Source organism: Nicotiana sylvestris, chromosome 12, assembly GCF_000393655.2.
Source record: "Nicotiana sylvestris chromosome 12, ASM39365v2, whole genome shotgun sequence".
NCBI classification, from domain to species: Eukaryota; Viridiplantae; Streptophyta; class Magnoliopsida; order Solanales; family Solanaceae; genus Nicotiana; species Nicotiana sylvestris.
The window spans coordinates 122,756,448-122,780,575 of NC_091068.1; the positions used below are offsets into that span (position 1 = coordinate 122,756,448).

The 24,128-nt window shown below is 37.6% G+C and overlaps 2 protein-coding genes across 2 annotated transcripts; both read left to right on the plus strand.

Moving 5' to 3' along the window:
- The first annotated feature begins 3,277 nt into the window (after nucleotides 1–3,277).
- Nucleotides 3,278–4,353, plus strand: LOC138883646 (uncharacterized). Its single transcript, XM_070164342.1, has 2 exons — nucleotides 3,278–3,577; nucleotides 4,345–4,353. Exons 1-2 carry the CDS (start codon nucleotides 3,278–3,280, stop codon nucleotides 4,351–4,353), a joined length of 309 nt encoding a protein of 102 aa, XP_070020443.1.
- Nucleotides 4,354–22,010: 17,657 nt separating this feature from the next.
- On the plus strand, nucleotides 22,011–22,388 carry LOC138883647 (uncharacterized). The gene has a single exon (XM_070164343.1). It carries the CDS (start codon nucleotides 22,011–22,013, stop codon nucleotides 22,386–22,388), a length of 378 nt encoding a protein of 125 aa, XP_070020444.1.
- The last annotated feature ends 1,740 nt before the right edge of the window (nucleotides 22,389–24,128 follow it).

A 24,128-nucleotide genomic window follows, 5' to 3' on the forward strand; every position in this document is an offset into this window, starting at 1 on the left:
CCAAACATTTCATCAAGCTGACATGATGAGGGGGGTTGAGGAAGATGAAGCCTTAGCTGGTATAAGGAAGCTATTTCTGGATGACAAAGACATGGATTGCAGTGCGATAGTTGAGGAGGAGGAGGAGGAGGAGGAGAAAGACCTTACCATTCAGACTGTTGAAAGGGGAGTTGTTCTCAAGAATTGGGCTGCTACACCATTCCAGACCTGTCGAGTTCCTGGGTATCCTAGCAATTAGCATCAATTATTTTAAAGCAATTTTTTGAGCATCTAAGACATTTTCAGTATTTGGTTTTGAATGTATTTTGTTTTGAAATAATTGCACAAGTCATCGAGCCGTACTTGTTGAACTTTTTCAAGACTTTATTAATGCATTGCTATTTTTATTATTCTTTACATTTTTTTCTCTACAACATTATTATCAGCTATCCTGATGAACCTATGACTATGACATGTAATGAGACAACGCAACATAGGGATAGTGATTCAGAGGATCTGGAAGATGATATAATACCTGAGGAAATTGTCATAGAAGTGGAAAACTTTGAAAACAAGCCTAAGTCTAATTTAGACGAGACTGAGACAATTAACTTAAGGGACTCTGAAATGGTCAAGGAAACACGCATAAGCGAATACCTATCACCATCAGAGAAGGAAGAGTATGTCCGATTCCTTAAAGAGTATGAATATATCTTTGCATGGCCCTACGATGATATGACTGGTTTGAGCACATCCATAGTGACTCACAAGATACCTACCGATCCCATGTGTCCACCGGTAAAATAGAAGCTTAGAAAATTCAAGCCGGATATGAATTTGAAGATAAAAGAGGAGGTCACCAAGCAAATCAAAGCCAAGGTTCTAAGAGTGGTTGAATATCCAACTTGGTTGGCCAACATTGTACTGGTTCTGCAGAAAGATGGGAAAGTTAGAGCATGTGTTGATTATTGAGATTTAAACAGGGCTAGTCCCAAAGATGATTTTCCATTGCCAATATACACAAACTGATCGACAACTGTGCCAATCACAAACTCTAGTCCTTTGTGGATTGCTTCGCGGGGTATCATTAGATCTGGATGGATGAAGAGGATGCCGAGAAGACAACCTTTATCCACAGGGGATGTATTGCTATAAAATGATGCCGTTTGGTTTGAAGAATGCTGGAGCCACTTACGTGAGAGCCATGACAACCATTTTTCACGACATGATACACAAGGAAATAGAGGTGTAGGTGGATGAAGTCATCCTCAAATCCAGAAGGAGCATAGATAATATAGCAGACTTGAGAAAATTCTTTGATCGGCTTCAAAGGTACAATCTGAAACTGAATCCTACAAAGTGTGCCTTTGGAGTCTCTACCGGAAAATTGCTGGGATTCATAATCAGTCATCGAGGGATTGAATTAAACCCGTCAAAGGTCAAAGCTATCTAGGACTTTCCACCTCAAAAGAATAAGAAAGATGTGATAAGTTTCTTAGGGCGTCTCAACTGCATCAGCCGTTTCATAGCACAATCAACCATGATTTGTGAGCCGATCTACAAAATACTGAAGAAAGATGCTGCAACAAGCTGGACTGAAGAATGTCAGAAAGCCTTTGACAAAATCAAGGAGTATTTGTCTAAACCATATGTTCTGGTCCCACCAGAACCAGGAAGACCTCTGCTGCTTTATTTGTCCATGCTAGATGGGGCTTTTGGTTGCGTTCGAGGACAACATGATGAGACTGGAAGAAAAGAGCAGGCAATATATTATCTGAATGAAATTCACGGCTTACGAATCCCGGTACTCTTTGCTGGAGTGCACCTACTGCGCTTTGACATGGATAACTTAAAAGTGGAGGCATTATTTCTGTGCATGCACCACATATCTCATATCAAGGATGGACCCGCTGAAATACATCTTCTAGAAATCGATACCTACGGGAAAGTTAGCAAAATGGCAGATATTGTTGAGCGAATTCGACATCATCTATGTAACTTAGAAGGCGGTCAAAGGGCAAGCTTTGACAGATCATTTGGCAGAAAATCCTGTAGACGGAGAATACGAACCATTGAAAACATATTTTCCCGACGAGGAAGTATCGTTCGTAGGAGAAGATATCACCAAAGCATATGATTGTTGGGGGATGTTCTTCAACGGAGCTGCAAACTTCAAAGGAGTGAGTATCGAAGCTGTCTTGGTATCAGAAACTGGCCAACAATCTGGTATCTGCAAAACTCAGTTTTTCATGTACCAACAATATACAGAATATGAAGCCTGCATCTTGGGATCCGGTTGGATATTGACATGAACATTCAAGAGTTGCTGGTAATTGGGGATTATGTTTTTTTGGTGCATCAGGTTCTAGGAGAATAGGCTACGAAGAACACTAAAATACTGCCATATTTGCACTATGTACAAGAGTTGATAAAGAGGTTCACAAAGATAAAGTTCAAACATATTCCAAGGATTCAGAACGAGTTTGTAGATGTGTTGGCCACTTTATCTTTCATGATACAACATCCCGACAAGAATTTCAACAATCCTATTCCAATAGGAATTCTTAAGCAACCAGCTTACTGTGCTCATGTTGAAGAAGAGAGTGCTGGAAATCCGTGGTTCCATGACATCAAGGAATATTTGGCAAAGGGAGAATATCCGGAGCACGCAACCCATACTCAGAATCGCATATTCCGAAGGTTAGCCAACCACTTCTTTCAAAGAGGAGAAACTCTGTATAGAAGGACTCCTGACCTGGGGTTACTACAGTGTGTCGATGCCAAAGAAGCATCCAGATTGCTCGAGGAAATACTTGGTGGAACTTGCGGACCGCACAAGAATGACTTTATCTTAGCCAAGAAAATACTAAGAGCAGGATATTTCTGGATGACTATGGAAACAGACTGCATCAAGTATGTCCAGAAGTTTCACCAATGCTAATTATATGCCAATATGATACGAGTGCCACCCAATGAACTCAATGTAACAAGTGCACCTTGGACTTTCTCAGATTGGGGCGTAGATGTCATCGGTCCAATGGAACCCGCTGCTTCAAATGGTCATAGGTTCATTCTAGTGGCCATAGACTATTTCACAAAATGGGTCGAGGCCGCATCTTACTAAGTTGTAACTAAGAAGGTCGTCATAGATTTTTTTCGGGATCGCATTGTTTGTCAGTTCGGAGTTCCAAAGTCAATCATCATAGACAACGTTGCCAATCTTAATAGTGATCGAATGAAGGCTATGTGTGAAACTTTCAATATCAAGCATAAGAATTCCATAGCATATAGGCCGCAAATGAATGGAGCTGTAGAAGCCACCAACAAGAACATCAAAAAGATACTAAAGAAAATGATAGATAACCACAAACAATGGCACGAGAATCTACCGTTTGTTCTGCTCGAGTATCGTACCACAGTTCACACATCAACTGGGGCAACTCCATATTTATTGGTCTACGATACAGAAGCGGTTATTCCTGTAGAAGTAGAAATCCCATCTCTAAGAATCGTACAAGAGGCTGAGCTCAGCGACGCAGAATGGGTACAGAGTTTCTATGAAAAACTGGCTCTCATTGATGGAAAGAGAATTAATGCGGTATGTCATGATCAACTCTACTTGAACAGAATGTCGAGAGCTTTCAACAAAAAGATCAGACCAAGGCAATTCGCATCGGGCAATTGGTACTAAAGCGAATCTTCCCACATCAAGATTCAGCCAAAGGGAAGTTTTTACCAAACTGGTAAGGTCCTTACATGGTTCACCGAGTACTAACAGAAGGAGCACTCATACTTGCAGAAATGGACGGAGAGATTTGGCCAAAACCTATCAACTCAGACGCAGTCAAGAGATACTACGTTTAGGATTGTTTACATTTTTTCACTTGATGTAACTGAACTATGCTTGACCTGATTCCCGTTTAAGAGGGAATACATAGGAAGCCATGTGGGTTCGGCCACATCTTAATAAAATCTTCATTTTCCCCATGATCAGAAATTGGGGCAAGATCGCAAGTTCAGCCAACTTCGTCATATATGGAACAACCAAAAATATTATTCAGAAGTATGCATTTAAACTGGGGTAGAATTTTGAGGGGGACCCTCAAGCAAGAAGGTCGCAATGTCTATAAAATGTGTCATAGTCACCGGTTCATCTAAATTATTTGATATCACATACAACTACATTTTATAACTATATTTATGAAATGCATTGCATATTTTTCGAAAACTTTGTTTCTATAACAACTAGATATTGCCTAGGGCAACTCAAATAGGATCCCAAGACAAGAGCAAAGGCCGAGCAAGAGACGAAAGCACGAACCAACCTTTCCCCCCATAAAGCTTACAATTTTTCTTTGGATGCAGGCACGATAAGACAATATTATCCGCAGATACATCAGGTCACTACCTTCATGATGACAAATTACCTAGCACAAACACCTCCATCTAAGAATCACTTTGCTTTCACACTGCCTTCTCATCGTTTGCATAAGGTTAAGCTCCACCTCAATCCTACATGAGACTAACTCTCCTCTTCTTGCATAAGACTAAGCATTGTCTGCTATTCTTGCATGAGGCTAAGCATTTCCTCCCTAATTGCATAAGTCTAAGCATTGTGTTTCTTGCATTAGACTAAGCATTGTCTCCTCTTCTTGCATGAGGCTAAGCATTGCCTCCTAATTGCATAAGGCTAAGCACTGCCTTTCCTGCATAAGACTAAGCATTATCTCCTATTGTTGCATGAGGCTAAGCATTGCCTCCCTAATTGCATAAGGCTAAGCATTGCCTTTCCTGCATGAGACTAAGCATTGTCTCCTCTTCTTGCATAAGGCTAAGCACTGCCTTTCCTGCATGAGACTAAGCATTGTCTCATCTTCTTGCATAAGGCTAAGCACTGCCTTTCCTACATGTGACTAAACATTGTCTCTTTTTCTTGCATGAGACTAAGCATTGTCTCCTCTTCTTGCATAAAGCTAAACACTGCCTTTCCTATATGAGACTAAGCATTGTCTCCTCTTCTTGCATAAAGCTAAACACTGCCTTTCCTGCATGAGACTAAGCATTGTCTCCTCTTCTTGTATAAGGCTAAGCACCACCTTTCTTGCATGAGACTAAGAACTGTCTCCATGAGGCTAAGCATTGCCTCCCTAATTGCATAAGGCTAAGTACTGCCTTTCCCTACACTAGACTAAGCATTATCTCCGTTTTTGCATGAGGCTAAGCATTGCCTTTTCCTTGCATGCTATATCCACTACACTACCTAAAACCTATGCTATCTCTTTGATTGCCTAAGGCTAAGCACTGCCCTCATCTCACAAGACTAAGCCTTATTTTGTCTCGATTTCGACCACACATCATTTCATTTTATGGGCTGAAACATCGCCATTTTGTCCGAAGGTGTCATAGTCTGAAGACATCATCCTCATAGCCAGGAGACACCATTCCATGGCTTGAGGATCTCTCAAATTGCACATCATTATTCAAAAGCGTCATTGTCCGGAGGCACCATCCTCATGGCCCGAAAACATCATTTCATGGCATGCGAATCCCTTATCATACGCTTCATAGTCCAGGACGTTGTGGTCTAAGGACATCATCCTCACCATCCAAAGACAACCTTCATGGTCCAAAGGGAATTTGCATCACATTTAAATTTTTGCAATAACTTATATGTATATATATATATATATATATATATATATATATATATATATATATATTCGCATGTACCGTGTTTTAAGTTTTGTAGGTAATCCAAAAAGTAACCGTTCTACAAATGGGAGCAATCTTTGCTCCAGTTTTTGTTCACAACGTTCACATCCTTCAATTGTTTCAAACGTAACCGACCACCAGCAATTGCCCACTTTTACTCTATGACCGTTCGGATATTTGCTCTGTGATACATCCATAACATTTCAGATTCACATGCTTGACTCCGCATAAATTCATCCGATACTATCCTACCCAAAATAACCATCTCCGAAACATGCAAACATTCCTATAAACTCCATAGATTTCGTTCATTGTTGGATCCAAAACTACATATGGCATGATTTCCGTAACACCAGGGATATGTAGGCAACTCAGGAACCAGGGTTCGGCCCCCATTTTTCAAATCACATCATTACTCACTCAATTCGGCCAAAATTGGTCATCATTTTCTTTATCCGACAAATCTTTCATCATTCCATACTCAATTCAGCCAAAATTGGTCATCATTTTCTTTATCCCACAACTCTTTCGTCATTCCTAGGTAAAGAGGGGCAGCTGTTGATACCTAATTTTGCCCTCATATTTTTTCAAATGGTATATATATTTTCAAAAAGTCATGTTGCATCATTACTTAATTTACAAGCTTTATACAAATATTTTATAATTTTTTCCGTGATTTTCATAGGTTTGAAATTAATTTTCTTGCATTTAAATTACTTGAATACTTATTAATTACTCCTTCAAATTATTTCGTAATGACTTAGTCACCTAAAATTATTACTTGCACCTATAGTACATGTTTCAAATATTTATACTTCATTTTTATATAATTACATTAGTATTTTAAAGGCTATTTGCACAATTTTACAGTAATAGCCCATACTCATACATAAATGCTCTTTATTTATATTATTTATGTCAAAATAGCATTTTATATTTTTATAATACTAAATTATTTTTAATCATTTTAGTCATAGATAATATTTTTATTTATTTATTAAGCATTTTTATAAATTATTTTTGATAAATTTTGTGTATTTAAATACTAGCCTAGCTTTAAACTAATTTTCGGACCAAAAATGGCCCAACAACCTAGCCCAATAGCCCCCATCCCAAATCCAAATGACCCTTTAATAAGACACGGTCGGTACCCGTTTTATGACCCGCCCCGTTCATTTTAAATCTTAGTCATTGATCTCTCAAGATCAACAGCCCTCGTTCCCTTTCCCTCTTTAACTAACCAAACCCGCCCAAACCCTATCATTCTCTCTAAGACGCTGCCCCTAAATCCTCTCTTCTCCTCTCCTCAGAAACCCTAGCGTCCCTCTCAATCTTTTTTGAATCCGTCCCAATCATGGATTCTTTCCATGATTTTCTTGCCTTTTATGTGTTATCTCAGTATTACCTGCAAAACCATGGTATCACTTAGTACTTGCCTAAACATGGCAAGTACCATCTCTCAGATTCTGGTTGTTCAACTTCAATCGCTAGGATCTGGATGATATCTCGTCCATATGAATCATGGAAAGGCTATATGGGTCCGATTAGCCAAGATCTCTGGACAATTTTCGATTTCTGTCAACTAGGGTTTACCTATTTTTTCCCTAATCTGACTCTTTACTGTTTTCATGATATTATTTCCCTATTTGTGTTGAATTTATAGTATTTCCTTGTTTGTTTTCCGGATTTCTATTGCTATATAAACCCCTCCCCATTCCCCTTTGGGAGAGACCTTATAATCGTTAGATTTCACTAAAAATTGAAGTTATTGTTCTATTGTTCTCTCATTCTCTCATTCTCTTGTTCTATATTTTGATTCTTGGCCGGCTTAAAGCCAAGGCCACCGGGATTTGATTTTTTAACCTTTCTTGGTGCAAGCATTGCCCGGGGTTAATTTGAAGCCCTTGGGAACTCTAACGCACTAAGATTCTGGGTTCTTGCACTTTGATATTCAGAGTACTGTGGAAGTTGCTCTTTTCTTGTTGTTTGTTTAACTGATAAGTCTCTTGGCTTTATGATTTCATTCTTTTGTGTTTATGTGCGGCATATTTACACCTCTAAAATTTCATGACTTAGTGTGTTTCTGGGCTATCTCTGTGTTCAACCTTGTTAGCATTGAGCTTGTTTTGTAATATGAACCTCTCCTAGCACTTGATTTTACCTAATGCTACCAGTTCTAGGACATGTTTATGCCTAATTTGAATAATTTGGGCTCTCTTAAGTTTGTTTAGCTAATGCGTTAGTGCCTGAATGTTCATATTTGCTGCTTGGCATGAGTATGTTTTCCTACTTTGTTCTGAATCCTTGTAATGAATACTTCATGTTATAACCTGTGTTAAGACCTTCACTATTAACTATGACCTGCTCCCCTGCTATTGTATCACTCAACATGTCTTTCTTGTCTTAATTCTATATCCTTAGTAATTATTCGAGACATTTGAAATGGCTATCCTAATTTATGTTTCCCTACCATGATAATTACTGTTTTGCTTCATAGTGCAAGTTAACATGTCTGTCTTTTGATATTGTGATGGACACTTAGCATAATTTGGACCCTTAATCCTTAAGCCTTCTAAGTTAGTGCCCTACTTAGACTTGTTTGGTATTATGCACCTCTGTATGATAATCTTGTTAATCTTGCAAACTTATTTCTCTCCTAACTTTTTCAGTATGTTTCTGCCAATGTGCTACTTTTTGCTAAGTGTTGAACCTGCTTCTAAGTCTTGTTGACCCTTTTAATTGACACGTTCTATGTTTTTAACTTGGTTATGTCTGTTTTCTAAAAAATACAAGTCTATATCTTCTAATTCAGTCCCTTAATCATTGTTTTCTCACTCTCTTTTGTTACCTACATTATTTTGAATCCATCACTCTTGGCCGGCTAAGAGCCAAGGCCAGTAAAACTCTCTCTATTGACCTCCCTAGCGTGAGCACTGTTCGGGGTCAATTTAAGACCCTTGTGAACTTTGACACACTATGACTTGAGGTTCTTTGGCCACTCTCCCTACTACTGAGACTTGAGCTATCTCTAACACTTAGTTCTTTCCTCATTCTATCTGCTGAATATGCAAATTGGTTTGTTTAAGTGATTCAATGACTGGATCATATGGCCAATCTATGGCTGCTTGGTTTGGCTAGAGTTCCTCTATGGTTTCTGGGCCTTAATGATGAATATAGTCCTCTGTTGGAATCTGGGTACGCTATGTGTGAAGAAAGAAGGCCTAGACAATGCTAGGTGTTTCCTTTGGTCCTTCTATGGGCCTACTATTATTGCTTGTGTAATATTTTATAATTATATTAATTACTGAGTCTATAATAATTTTATAATAAACAATTAGGGTGTTAACAAAATTGGGGGACCGGGTATACTCTATGTTTGCATGAAAGGCTAGAAAAGCATGCCTATAGAATTCTTATGATCTACTTCTTATTTTATCCAACCTGCCATATATGTTATTCAATCTCCATGCACACCAGTAGAAATCATGCCATTAGGAGAATCACACACTTGCAAAACTTGTATTTTATTTATTCCTGTGACTACTGATATGTGTCACTTGACAGCATGCCTATATGAAACAAATGTCAATAAATTCCTTCAATTTTTATAACTCCGACATATTCATTAGATACCATGCCTATAGGATTATACTAGCTTATGTTCTACTGATTTTTAGCTAGAAATTATGTCTATAGGATCTTAATCAACCAGTTAGCCACTGTTATTGTTATCATATTGCTTCGCCATAGATAACATGCTTATAGGGGTAAAGCGTTATAAAAATCAAGTTCGATTGTCAATTGCTAGAGATCTTGTCTCTAGGACACTGTCACTCGCTTAATTTTGTTTATGAGATCAACTTGTCAAGGCTGGGCTCTCAGAATCATTTTCATCGTTTAGCTACGCCACTATTAGAAATCATGCCTATAGCACAATGTCACTTTTTTAAAACTAGTATCTATAAAACCAACATTAACAACTTTTAAGTTCGTAAATGGTCTATTGCCTCCTCACTAAGAGTGATAATGTTATATTTGCGATATTGGAATTCAAAGTTATATAGAAACCATGTCTATAGGATTTTAAGTCCCAATTCTGAAACTGTCTAAGGCCTTATGTGAAAAATCTGCTTGCGTGCATTTATTGTCTAAGTGTGGAGGCTAACCTGAGCCCTTGACTGCCCTTACATGAAGTCCAACTTGTTTTGTATGTCACCTAGTTTTATCATTTTGAGCAGCCGAGGTAAAGTCTAGAACCACCCAAATAGAGGTCCAATGCCTCCTGGACCATAGGCATGGGACGGGTAGTTCACGCCTAGGGTACGACTTAGAGTGCATTAAGTAAACAACTTTAACATAGTAATCGGGTAGTAGGAGATGATAGTCCCGCTGAATAATATGAGTAACTCCCCACCCTAAGGGAGTTACGAGGTATTATTTAGACTGTTGTAGTTATATCCTTGTAATCCTCATTTCTCATTATGTTATAATAAATTACTTTGACCTGTACTCTCTTTGCTTATCTTGCCTAATTATAATCCACATAGACTTTAGTTCGCCGGGACCCATAGTTATAGACGCCGAAGAGTGTCTAACACCTTCTATTTGAGGTAATTTAAGCCCTTACCCAATCTTTGGTGGTGTTGACTGGTCAAACAGAGTTATCTGCATAATAGGTGCCCTAACGCACCTTAAAAACCGTTAGGTGGCGACTCTTCTTTTAAAACCCTATCTCTTATGTAAACGAGTTGAAACATGTTAAAGCCCGCTTTCGCGAGAAAACGGGGCGTGACAGGAGCGAATCGTACCGCAGTACAAGTTTTGAATGGATTCGACATAGCATGCGAGATAACGAAGTGTGAAATAACCGTATCGGTAAACACTTTCGTAACCACCCAAGAAATAATGTTTTATGTAATTGAGGGGGACATGATGTACAATACCTTATTCAGAGAGGCCATGGGTCCCACGCCATGAGAGCGGTGCCTTCAACCTTTCATCAGGCGCTGAAATTTCCCACCCCTAGCGGATCAAAATGGTCTATGGGTAACAACCGGCCGTAAAGAAGATGTTCGTTGTTGAGGAGGTGATCCCGGTGCCCACTATCACGACATCAAAAGGTGAGGTATTGGTCGAAGAGAAAGGCACCAAATAGCAATCACCGGTCCTGACCCTGATCAGGCCGGGTAAACATGGGAACATCTAACTAATGAGGAAGATGATTTTGGGGTCCCAAGATCCTTTATAGCACCAGATAATACTGATTCCACCAAATTGACGATCGAGGAATTGGAAGAGGTCATACTGATCGAGTATCTACTGGAGAGAAAGGTATACCTGGGCATGGTGTTAACCCTCAAATAACAAAACGATAGGGGCTTCAAGAATTACTAAAGAAAAACAAGAAAATCGAGAAACATGCGGAAGCTAAAAGAAAATAAAGAAACAAAAAGGACGGAAAATTAAAGATAGATTAAATTCAAGAAAGTGTTTCATGAATTCAAGAAGTTTATTCTTGAAGTTGAATCCTAACAACAACAATTAGCTAACAAAGAACTAATCGCCTTTGGTAGAGAATTAAAAATAAGAGATAGATTGTGAAACTCGACCCTTTAGAATAACAAGAACAACAATAAGCCTAAACTTATCACCTTTCTTCAATACCTAGAAGTGATCTAAGATTTCGAAGAATTCATCTTACCACCTTAAGTTGAGTCTTGAAGGTTGAAGAATAAATCCAAGAGTAGCCACACACAAGAGTGCAAGAAAAATCTCACAATTTTTATTGATAATAATCTGAATAATCTATGTCTAAAAACAAAGAATGCACCCCTTTATTGGAAAGTAAATAAAGTCCTAAACTACTTTGGACAACAATTCCAACTGCCTTAGGAAAAGGAAAATACTAGGAAGCAAAACCAAGTCATGTTTGAAAAGTAATTCCAAAAGTCTTAGTAAAAAGAAAACATAACCTTGACTAACTAGGAAAGTAATAAATATAGTCCCATAATATATGGAAATAAGTCTCAAATAATCTTGGATAGAATCTTGAAAATCTTGGAAATCTTGAAAGAAATTTGCAAGCAACTTGGCACCAACTTACACTCAACATCTAACACAACTATTGTACCATTCTTGGACATCAAATAAGTTCTTTTTATGCTATACAAATGTGGCTTTATGTAGGACTTCATGGGCTGCAAGTTTGGACACATTTTAGGTGCTAAATTGGTCCAACAGTGGCCTGATTTGGACCTTCTTCAGAGGATGTTTCTTGGGATCTAATCCACCTCTTCTTGGATATGAATTTGGGCCATAAAATAATTATAACACCTAGATAACTCATATTCTTTATCCTTAAGCTCTTCCTCCCAATTAACAACTTCTTTGATCGTTCCTGAAGTCCAATGACCTTTTTTGCAACTTATTAGCTTGAAATCTTGTTAAAGGCCCTCTTTGAGATTCCAAAGCTTCACCTTGTACTTGAATATATTTGAGCTTCCTAGGATGATATCATTCCCCTCTTCTTGAAGAAAATTCGTCCTCAAATTTTGACCTTGCAAGAAAACGAAGATAAGCACTAGAAAATGGCATCCACTAATTTGAAAAAATGATAAGAATAAAACAAGATAGTGACCATGTGTCCACTTAACCCAATTAAGCATGGTAGATGTAAATACTCCTTTATAAAGCATATGGACATCATCATCCCAATAAAATTTATGCCTACTTATATTTGTCCCATAAAAACCTCTCTTAAGGTAGTCAAAAGATGTGCATGATAATGAAATTACAAAAGATTGATCACGTATCCATTTAAAATAAGTATATCTACCGCATTTATCAAATAAGACGCTTTTATGATATAGCCAAGTATCAATTCCAAATCTCATGGATTCTTCTATATGTAAGCTATTTAAAGAAGAACATAAATTCACAAGAAGTTTAGAAGAACCCATAATTCCCAAAATAAAAGTTTCAATACATTCAAGCTCATAATTATAACTTTCCCAAATAATATTCTCAACATTAAAGGATTCTAAACAATTGTTCAAAGTGTCACAGAAAGAGTCATAGATAAGCTCATAAAAGAGTATTTGATCACTAACGTCACAATAATCATGCATAGCCTCTTTACTAGTATCAAATACTTTTACATGCTCACAATCAACATTACTAGAATAATGACTTCATATAACACAACAAAACTCACATTTTAGCAATTTGTCACATGAAAACTCATTTCCAAGTCTCTTCTCATAAATTTCATGTCTCTTTCCACCAAGTTCGTACATATAATCATCTATGTCATACTCAATTTTAAAAGAAAGCAAATTACACTTGCACTTGAACTTAGATATTACAGTTAATGACTTGATATGCATCAAAATATCATCATCCATAAAAATTATAAAGTCACCAACATATGAAATAAGAGTATTGTTCATTACCTCCATAAATGACTTAGATGTTCTAGAAAGGCCAAGAATGTGGATAAACCAATTATACATACCGCACTTGGACTTATTTACTAATGGAACAATATCACCTTTTATTCTTTGATGGAATGATTCCAGCTTAGCAATGGCTTTAGGAACTCCGTATCATAAACCTGTAAATAAGAATCAAAGTAGTCAAAAGATTCAATAACAAAGAATTTAACCAAGCTTTTATCTTCCACCATCCAACAAGAATTGATTTCGCCAAATTCATGTTGGAATCTAATAGGAACCTTTGCCACCATCTCTTGCACTTTATCTCCCCTTTCAAAAGGTCTGTCAACACTTGGCTACTCAAAATCCCAAGAACTAAAATAAGAAGGAGTTAATGGGTTAGGAAGTAAAGAATTTTTTTTCTTGTTTATACTCTCTTTGGCTTTTATTATAAAACTAACTTTTTCCTCGTCCTTATCCTCTTTGTCACCAAGGTTTTCTTCTTTTTCTACACTCAAACCATCTTTCTTCTCTATCTCTAACTCAAAGACTTTTTCTATCTCATGGCCTTCTCTCTTTTCTTTTCTCGCAAGCTCACTCTTTTCCTTCTCTTGACATCCCACTCTCTTTACTCAACACAACCTCTTCTTTTTACTCTCTTGGGATGTCAACATCCACTCCATTACTCCTCTTATTCTTTTCTCTCTCATATTTTTCCATATTTTCTTTACCTGTTTTTTCATTTTCACTAATTTGTGAGGGAGTCAAAGATCCAAGAATGAGTTCCTCCCGTTAACCTCAAAAGAGTATCTATTTTTTCATGTTGTATAAAGCTCTTCTATAGTCATACCATGGATTTCCCAACAAGATATGGTAATTATTCATGGGAGTCACATCACACCAGATTGCATCCTCATACCTTCCAATAGAGAATAGTAATAACACTCTTTTATCAACATTTACTCCTCCCAACAGGTAGGGTTCAATATGCTCAAGATAAGGCAAGTTTAATTTCTCAACCAAATAAGTGCTAATTGAGTTATAGCCAAATTCTTTGTCAATTCTAAGGGCACAAATCACAGACATCACTTTAGCTCTTGTTTGAAAAATAACTTTATCATTGTCTTCTTTCCATTCAGCATGTTGTAAGTTTGACTTTTCAAATTGTCGAGTCATAGCTCGCCTCCTTTCTTCATAACTACTTTTTTGAAACATCTTGAACAAAGATTAGAAGAAATATGTATATCTCAAATTTGACATTTTCTTTCTAATGTTCTCACCTCTCTTGCCTTTTTCCACTCAAAGCAACTCTTGGTCGTTAATCTTTAAATTTATTAATAAACCTTACTAGTCATAACCCTTAGTGATAAATTGTGGAGTTAGAAAAAGAAAAGGAAAGTGATGGACCAAACCTAGCGAGAATAGGAATTGGTTAGTAGGAAAAAAAAGAATGAATTTAAGAAGCTCAAAACCCACAAGAATAAGGAAAGAAGTTATCATAATCTTCAAGAACTAGGATCCTCTCTTCTTGTTTCCTTTCTTGACTTGGAAACTAAATAACACTTGAATTTTGATATAATAATGAGCAATAAAACTTTTCTTTTTGGGCATATTTTTTTGTTTTTTTTTGTTTGTTTGTTGTTGCTCAAGAACCTCCCAAGATTATTAAAATTAAAATCTTGATTAGCCTATGCTCTGATACCACTTGATTGTTGGGATTCAAGAATTACTAAAGAAAAACAAGAAAATCGAGAAACATGCGGAAGCTAAATGAAAATAAAGAAACAAAAAGGACGGAAAATTAAAGAGTTTCTTGAATTCAAGAAGTCTATCTTTGAAGTTGAATCTTAACAACAACAATTAGCTAACAAAGAACTAATCGCCTTTAATAGAGAATTAAAAATAAAAGATAGATTGTGAAACCCGACCCTTTAAAATAACAAGAACAACAATAAGCCTAAACTTATCACCTTTCTTGAATACCTAGAAATGATCTAAGATTTCGAAAAATTCATCTTACCACCTTAGTTGAGTCTTGAAGGTTGGAGAATAAATCCAAGAGTAGCCACACACAAGAGTGCAAGAAAAATCTCACAATTTTTATTGATAATAATCTGAATAATCTATCTAAAAACAAAAAATGCACCCCTTTATATAGAGAGGGGTCAGGAAATTCTACCTTAAAAAAAATAAATAAAGTCCTAAACTACTTTGACAACAAGTCCAACTGCCTTAGAAAAAGAAAAATACTAGGAAGCAAAAACCAAGTCATTCTTGGAAAGTAATTCCAAAAATCTTAGTAAAAGGGTAACACAACCTTCACTAACTAGGAAAGTAATAAATATAGTCCCATAATATATGGAAATAACTCTTAAACCAATCTTGGATAGAATCTTGAAAATCTTGGAAATCTTGAAAGAAATTTGCAAGCAACTTGGCACCAACTTACACTCAACATCTAGCATGACTATTGTACCATTATTGGACATCAAATAAGTCCTTTTTATTCTATACAAACGTGGCTTTATGTAGGACTTCATGGGCTGCAAGTTTGGACACATTTTAGGTACTAAATTGGTCCAACAGTGGCCTGATTTAGACCTTCTTCAGGGGATATTTCTTGGAATGTAATCCACCTCTTCTTGGACACGAATTTGGGACATAAAATTATAACACCTAGATAACTCATATTCTTTATCCTTAAGCTCTTTCTCCCAACTAAGAACTTCTTTGATCGTTCCTGAAGTCCAATGACCTTTTTTGCAACTTATTAGCTTGAAATCTTGTTAAAGGCCCTCTTTGAGATTCCAAAGATTCATCCTTGTCCTTGAATAGATTTGAGCTTCCTAGGATGCTATCATTCCCCTCTTCTTTAAGAAAATTCGTCCTCGAATTTTGACCTTGCAAGAAAACGAAGACAGGCACTAGAAAATGGCATCCACTAATTTGAAAAAATGATAAGAATAAAACAAGATAGTGACCATGTGTCCACTTAACCCAATTAAGCCTAATAGATGTAAATACTCTTTTATAAAGCATATGGACATCATCATCCCAATAAAATTTATGCCTACATAGATTTGTCCCATAAAAACCTCTCTTAAGGTAGTCAAAAGATGTGCATGACAATGAAATTACAAAAGATTGATCACACATCCATTTAAAACAAGTATCTCTACCACATTTATCAAATAAGACCCTTTTATGATATAGCCAAGTATCAATTACAGATCTCATGGATTCTTCTATATGTAAGCTATTCAAAGAAGAACATAAATTCACAAAAAGGTTAGAAGAACCCATAATTCCCAAAATAAAAGTTTCAATACATTCAAGCTCATGATTATAACTTTCCCAAATAATATTCTCAACGTCAAAGGATTCTAAACAATTGTTAAACGTGTCATAGAAAGAGTCATAGATAAGCTCATAATAGAGTATTTGATCACTAACGTCACAATAATCATGCATAGCCTCTTTACTAGTATCGAATACTTTTACATGCTCACAATCAACATTACTAGAATAATGACTTCATATCACACAACAAAACTCACATTCTAGAAATTTGTCACATGAAAACTCATTTCCAAGTCTCTTCTCATAAATTTCATGCTTCTTTCCACCAAGTTCGAACATATAATCATCTATGTCATACTCAATTTCAAAAAAAAAAAAGCAAATTACACTTGCACTTGAACTTAGATATACAGTTAGTGACTTGATATGCATCAAAATATCATCATCCACAAAAATTATAAAGTCACCAACATATGAAATAAGAGTATTGTTCATTACCTGCAGAAATACCTTAGGTATTCTAGAAAGGCCAAGAATGTGAATAAACCAATTATACATACCACACCAGCTTATGTGTGTTACCTATGAAAGAGAACAACACTGATATTTATAGAGTTCATAAATAGAGATTGACTAGAATTCTGATGTTACTCTTCCTTGGTGGAAGATTTCTAGTTGATCTCAACCTCTAACTCCATCCTTCTCTTAAACAGTGTAATCTTTGAGTAAGGAGTCCTTCTCCTTATCCAATATGAAATCTTTTCGATCAGGATCAGGAGATATTACTTCATTCAAGATAAGTTTATCTCCTTCACGTGCATATCACATGCTTAAGTATGTCTATATTTGTGCACTAGGATGGACCTGGTCCATGTCTGAGTTCCTTTGTCAATCTTCAAAACTTAACCTTTACTTGGGCCAACATCTCTACTTGAGAAAGAGGGACTAAGTCGAGGACAACTAGGCTAACAAGGAATTGGGGTGATCAAGAAATTGATAGCCCCAACTAAATGGTTAAATCTAGAGATAGTAATACTCGACTTGAGCTAATATCACTTAATTTGTATGAATACCCATTTGGACTTGAGAAAGCCAAATTGGGCAAAATCACTCAAACTATTGAGAGTTATAGAGTGAGTACCCGGGTGTGATAGCTATATTACAATCCCAACTTATCAAGCTTGCCCTAGATTTTACTACCCGTTAGATATCCACCTAGGTAGAAGTCACAACCCTAGTCTCTTTAAACACGTGAAAAACTACAACAAAAATATTGTCCTTAATTTCAATCATTGCAATCTTTAGAGTAAGGTTAGAAGTAGAAAGCAAACCCAAACTTGTGGAAGCATAATTAGACTCAAAGCATACATCTAACTTAGATATAAACCTAATTCCAAACATTAACTCCGTGTGGGTTCGATCCCAACCTAGTTGGGTTAAAACTGCATCGACCACCCTCGCTACTCAATAGTATTGTAGGCTTGGACCCGATCAATTTTTGGCACCGTGCCGGGGAGTTAGACGGTTTTAGCTATATATCTAAGTATTTGTGTGTTTTGTTTTTCTTTCCTTTCATTTTTCTAATTTTGTTTGTGAATTGCTTTTAGGTACCAAATGGCTCTTAACAATTAAGCCCTCGCCGTTTCCACAATGACCCACGTAATAGAGCGAGCTTTCTTGGTGAATTAAGTCTACTCTTGATGCTCTAGTGTTACACTGGAACTATTGCACTCAAAAGGTCAAAACATGGTGTTGTTGATAATTCATTTGTGTTGAGGGTATTTGTTAGTCCCAATGATGCATGATTGATTCACCTTAGGCCGGCTGAAGTATCCTTTTGGTTTAGTGGAGGTGGGAATTACCTTATTTACTTGAGGACAAGGAAAAGCTTAAGTTTGGGGGAGTTGATAAGTAGGGATCTTATCCTATTATTTGCTCTCTTTTACTTGTGTTTTAGGCCAAAAATGCTTGAAGGTATTCCTGGAAACTAATGAAATATGCTTGCTTGCAAGAATTGTTCAACATGAGCCAAAGGAACCTTAATCAACTCACAAAGGAGTCAAAAGTTGAACAAAAACCAAGGCTAGGAAAAGAGTTCTGAAGCACGGACTGCACAAATATTGTGCAGCCGCGAGCATAATTACGCTAAAAGATTTTTGGGCTAAAAGATGAGCGCAGACCGCACCAGGAATGTTCGCGTCCGCAATTGAAATTACGCGAACCGCAATAACTGAGGTTCAGAAAGCTTACAATTTGAGCAAAAGAGAGAAGTGCGGTTCGCGTCAGAATTGTGCGGCCGCGAAAGTCCCCTGTGCAGCTGCGATCGAAATTATACGGTTCACTAAAGCTCAGCTCAACCTAGATCCAAAATTGAAGAACATGGACTGCACTCAGAATTGTGCGGCCGCGAAAGCAAGAGTGCGGCCGCACAACCTCCGCAGGGGCAATTTTGTCAGATATTTTTAGTTTAGTATAAATAGATTTTTTTGACATTTTTATGGCATGTTATGTTTTGTATGAGCACGTGAGACAGTTGGGTTTTCTATTTTGGGAAATTTTGTACTAGATTCATCTCTTAACATTAGATTTTCATTCCATAAATTAAATATTATGGATTTTATCTTCATTTCATCTTTAATTTCTGTTATTTCCATGATTAGCTAAACACATAGCTAGGGTTGTGACCCAACCCTAGCATGGGTATTTAATGGGTATTTGATTTTAGGGCTTGAATAAGAATGGGATAGTGATACTTAGCATAGTTCTTGCTAGAACTATAGAAGTAATGGTTGCAAACGTTGATTCATGCCTTTATTACTTAGTCTCTTCTTGAGAAAGAGGGAGTAAGCCTAGGACAACTAGGATAACAAGGAATCGGGGTGAACTCAAGAAATTGATATCCTCAATTAAAGGGTTAAACCTAGAGATAGTAATACCCGACTTGAGCTAATATCACTTGATTTGTATTAATACCCATTTGGACTTGAGAAAGCCAAATTCGGCAAAATCACTCAAACTACCGAGAGGTATAGAGTGAGTACCTGGATGTAATAGCTATATTATGATCCGAACTAATCAAGCTTGCCCTAGATTTTACTACCCGTTAGATATCCACCTAGGTAGAAGTCACGAACCTAGTCTCTTTAAACACTTGAAAAACAACAACAAAAATATTGTCCTTAGTTTCAATCATTGCAATCTTTAGAGTAAAGTTAGAAGTAGAAAGCAAACCAAAAATTGTGGAAATGTAATTAGACTCAAAGCCCACATCTAACTTAGATATAAACCTAATTCCAAACATTAACTCCTTGTGTATTCTATCCCGACCTAGTTAGGTTAGAACTGCATCAACCACCATCGCTACTTCAATAGTAGTGTAGTCTTGGACCCGATCAATTTTTGGCGCCGTTGCCAGGGAGTTAGACGGTTTTAGCTATATATCTAAGTATTTGTGTGTTCTATTTTTATTTCTTTCCTTTTTTTCTAATTTTGTGTGTGAATTGCTTTTAGGTACCAAATGGGTCTTAACAACAAAGCCCTTGGAAATGCCAGTAGGGGAGGAGTTAAATGATGATCAAGTGGATAAGATTCAACCCGAACCTCAATTAAACAGGAGAGTCTGACCGCCTCGTGATAATATCCCAAACCTTCCCCCACCTTCTCCAAGACCATCACACTGGGTGTTGCCCCACGAAGGCTATGCGAGTGCAATAGTCCCGCCCCAGATTAGGCGGGCAACACTAAAATAACCAATGTCATTCTTACACTGTTGGAACAAAGGGGTTTCTTCACCGGAGCTCCACACCAAAATGCCTATAAGCATCTCAAAGGTTTTGTTGACACGTGTTGAGGGAGCAAGCAAACCAACGTTTTTGAGTATGCATTGAGGTTAAGGCTTTTCCCATTTTCTCTAAGGGGGAAGGCTTTAGATTGGCTAGAGAGGTTACCCAACCATTCCATACACACTTGGGATGAGTTGGCCGAGAAGTTCATCGCAAAGTTCTTTTCTTTGGGACATATGGAAACGCTAAGGGATGAGATTCTTGCCTTCAAGCAAGAACTAGATAAACCATTACATGAGATTTGGGAGAGGTACCACCAAACAATGGTCAAAGAGTGCCCGAACAACGATATGACTAAGGCCATGATCCAATAGACCTTCTACATGGAGATCAACACAACAAACTAATGTGTGGTTAACCAACTCATCGGGGGGGACTTCATGAACACGCCAATTACTGAAGCTTGTGAAATACTTGATGAGATGGTGGATACCTCTTCGGCGTGGAAATGAAGAGCCAATATGCCATAAGGTAACCCTAATGTTATTCATCTACACATGGAGCTACATGACCACGGTCAAGCTATAGCCGAGTTGACAACTACCATGAACCAATTGTCCAAAGCTCAGCTTCAACAAGTTCAAGGGCTAAAACAAGTGGATGCCATGGAAGGAGTGAACATGATGGTCAACAAGAGAAGGCAACGAGGTCAACAAGTTCAACGCAATCTGGATCAATTTGAGCAAAGTGGTAGTGTGTACAAACAAGATGATTCATATGATGATCAAAGTGAAGAGGTTCAATATGTCAACAATTATCAAGGTCAACGGAGCAATGCTCCTAATCAATAACAGTGCAGATCACAGGGAAACCAAGGAAATTAGGGCAATCAAGGTCAACAAGGAAATTGGAATGTGGCAAAAACAACAACCAAGGCAATTAGGGGAACAATAACAATCAAAATTTGGGTAATCAAAGAAATCAAGGCAATTGGGGTGGCAACAATAATAGTAATTGGGAAAGCAATAACAATCAAGGGGGTTGGAACAACAATAATCAAGGAAATCGGGGGTCGGGCTTTCAAAGGCCCTCGATATTTCAAAAACCGAACAACCTGCCTCCATATCCGTCACAAGGTCCTAGTTCTTCCAACAATAAGATGGGACGGATTGAAAACATGTTCAAGCAAATGATGGAGAAAATGCCGACTCTGATGCCAAATTAGCCTCCCACAACACTTCTATCCGCAACTTGGAAGTCCAACTTGGCCAAATTTCTCAAGCTTTGAATACTCACCCTTAGGGGACACTACCAAGTGATACAGTGGTAAACCCGAAGGGTGGGAACAATACGGGGCATGCTATGGCGGTGACTACAAGAAGTGGGAAAGGTGGAGTTGCTAGTACCTCAAACTTAAGAAAGATTGTGAATGATGATGTGGTGCTGCAAGATGATGATGAGCCAAGCAATGATGTTCAAGTAAATGGTAAAGTGAGGATAGACATTTATAAAAATGTGGAGGAGACACAAGATGATGTGAACCCCTCTAGGGGACATGTGATAGACATACCGGATCCGGTAGTGCCTAAAACCAAAGCTCCTTTACCAAGGCCTCCTCCGCCATATCCTCAAAGGCTTGCAAAGCAAAACAATGAGAATCAATTCAAGAAATTCATTGATATGATGAAAAGTTTGTCCATAAATGTGCCATTAGTTGAAGCCTTAGAATAAATGTTAGGATATGCCAAGTTCATGAAGGAACTTGGTAACAAAGAAGAGATCAATAAACTATGAAACGATCAAAATGACACATCAAGTGAGTGCCATTGTGCACTCCATGGCTCAAAAGTTAGAAGACCCTGGTGCCTTTATAATCCCATGCACTATTGGTAGTGCCGATTTCGCCAAAGCTCTATATGACTTGGGGGAAAGCATTAACTTGATACCATATTCTGTGTTCAAGACATTGGGGATTGGGCAACCAAGACCCACATACATGAGGTTGCAAATGGGGGATCGGACAATGAAGAGGCCATTGGGGATAATTGATGATGTGCTAGTTCGGGTCGATAAGTTCATACTTACTGCAGATTTTGTGATACTTGACTATGAGGTTGATTATGAGGCGCCAATTATATTAGGGAGGCCTTTCATAGCTAGCTACAGGGAAGGCCTTAGCTAATGTGGAAGCTGGGGATTTCACCTTCTGGGTGGGCAATGAAAAAGTTGTGTTCCATGTTTGCAAGTCAATGAGGCAGCCTAATAGCAACGAAGTGTGTTTGTTTGTGGATCTTGTGACCGAAGTAATTCTTGATGACACAATTGCTATGATTAATGTTGAAGACCCATTGGAAGCTGTGTTATTGAATCATGATGAAGATGAGAGGGAAGGCTTGGTAGAATGTGTCAATGCTTTGCAAGGAATGAGATCATATACATATGAGCCCAGAAAACTTTCCTTGGGCCTTGAGAACCGGAAGACTCCACAACAAAGCCCTCAATTGAGGAGCCTCCCACATTGGAGTTGAATCCTGATAGCATCAAGGACAAGGATATAGTTAAGGACAATGATAGAGATGATAGAGTTTTGGAAGCTCCAAGGCCATTTACAAGATCTCAAGCTAAAGAGTTGCAAGCTAAGGTTGCTAGACTTCAATGGCAAATAAAGAAGCTTTTAATTGTAGAGGAAGAGCTCAAGCCCAAAGGAGATGAATTGTCCAAGTTTTACAATTATTTGGTAGTCCAAATTGAAGTCCAAGAGGAGGAAGATTGGGTTACCAAATCAGCCCTTGAAGTCCACCAATAGGGCTCAAAATGACCTTAAAAGAGGTCCAAAAGGGGGTGTTTCAAAAGGAGCCCAATTGGAGTCCAAACCAATGGCCCAAACTAATAGTTTTAAGGCCCAAATCTGCCCCAAAAGGATTTGGCCGCCCCCCACTTAATTTTGATGGCTTTTGTTACCCCTTAGGAGCCACCTACCTAAGTTTGATGGCTATTGTGACCCCTAGCAGCCCCCTACCTAATTTAGATGACTTTTTAGCAACCCCCTACATTATTTTAAGTGCTTTTAACTCCTATAAATAAGGAGTTCTTCTCATTCATAAGACACAACATTTATTGATTAAGTATATCATACTTTGAGAGTTCTTTTGAACCTTTGTTACTTGTGCTTTGAGATTTATCTTTCAACCTTTACTAGTTCTTAGTTCAAGGTAGTAAGATTACTTCTCTTTTATGATATCTTTGATTCCTTTGTGGTATTCTTAGAAGGCGATTAATACTCTTTTGATCTTCAAACACTTGAGAAGGAGATAAAGGTGCAAGAGTAAATTTCCTGCCATTTAGTTCAAGAGAATATCTATTCTTTCTTCCATCATGAAAAACATTCCTGTCATACTGCCAAGGACGACCCAGTAAGATATGACAAGCTTGCATAGGTATTATGTCACAAAGAATATCATCCTTATATCTACCAACATTAAATGAAATCATGCACTGTTTGTTTACCTTTAGTTCACCACTATCATTTAACCATTGGAGTCTATATGGAGTAGGGTGTTTCATGCATGCAAGTCCCAATTTTTCCACAAAGTATGAACTCACCACATTAGCACAACTACCACTATCAATGATCATAGAGCAAGTTTTTCCCTTTATCCCACACCTAGTATGGAATATATTCTCCCTTTGTTCTTCACTATTGCTTGCCAAATTGATAGTCATAATCCTTCTAACTACCCCAATCATGCCCTCATTAGGTAGTTCTACATCATCTTCATCACTCACATCTCCCTCTTCTTCTCCCTCACCTTTTTCACTCTCATATCCTCCATCTTCTCTAAGAATGATGTTTCTTCTACTTGGACATTCATGCATCATATGTCCCCTTCCTTTACATTTATGACATTGAATAGAACTAGAA

What these genes read in the sequence shown, in the direction of transcription:
- LOC138883646 (XM_070164342.1), top strand. Translation starts at nt 3,278, where the DNA reads ATGAATGGAGCTGTAGAAGCCACCAACAAGAACATCAAAAAGATACTA.
- LOC138883647 (XM_070164343.1), top strand. Translation starts at nt 22,011, where the DNA reads ATGACACATCAAGTGAGTGCCATTGTGCACTCCATGGCTCAAAAGTTA.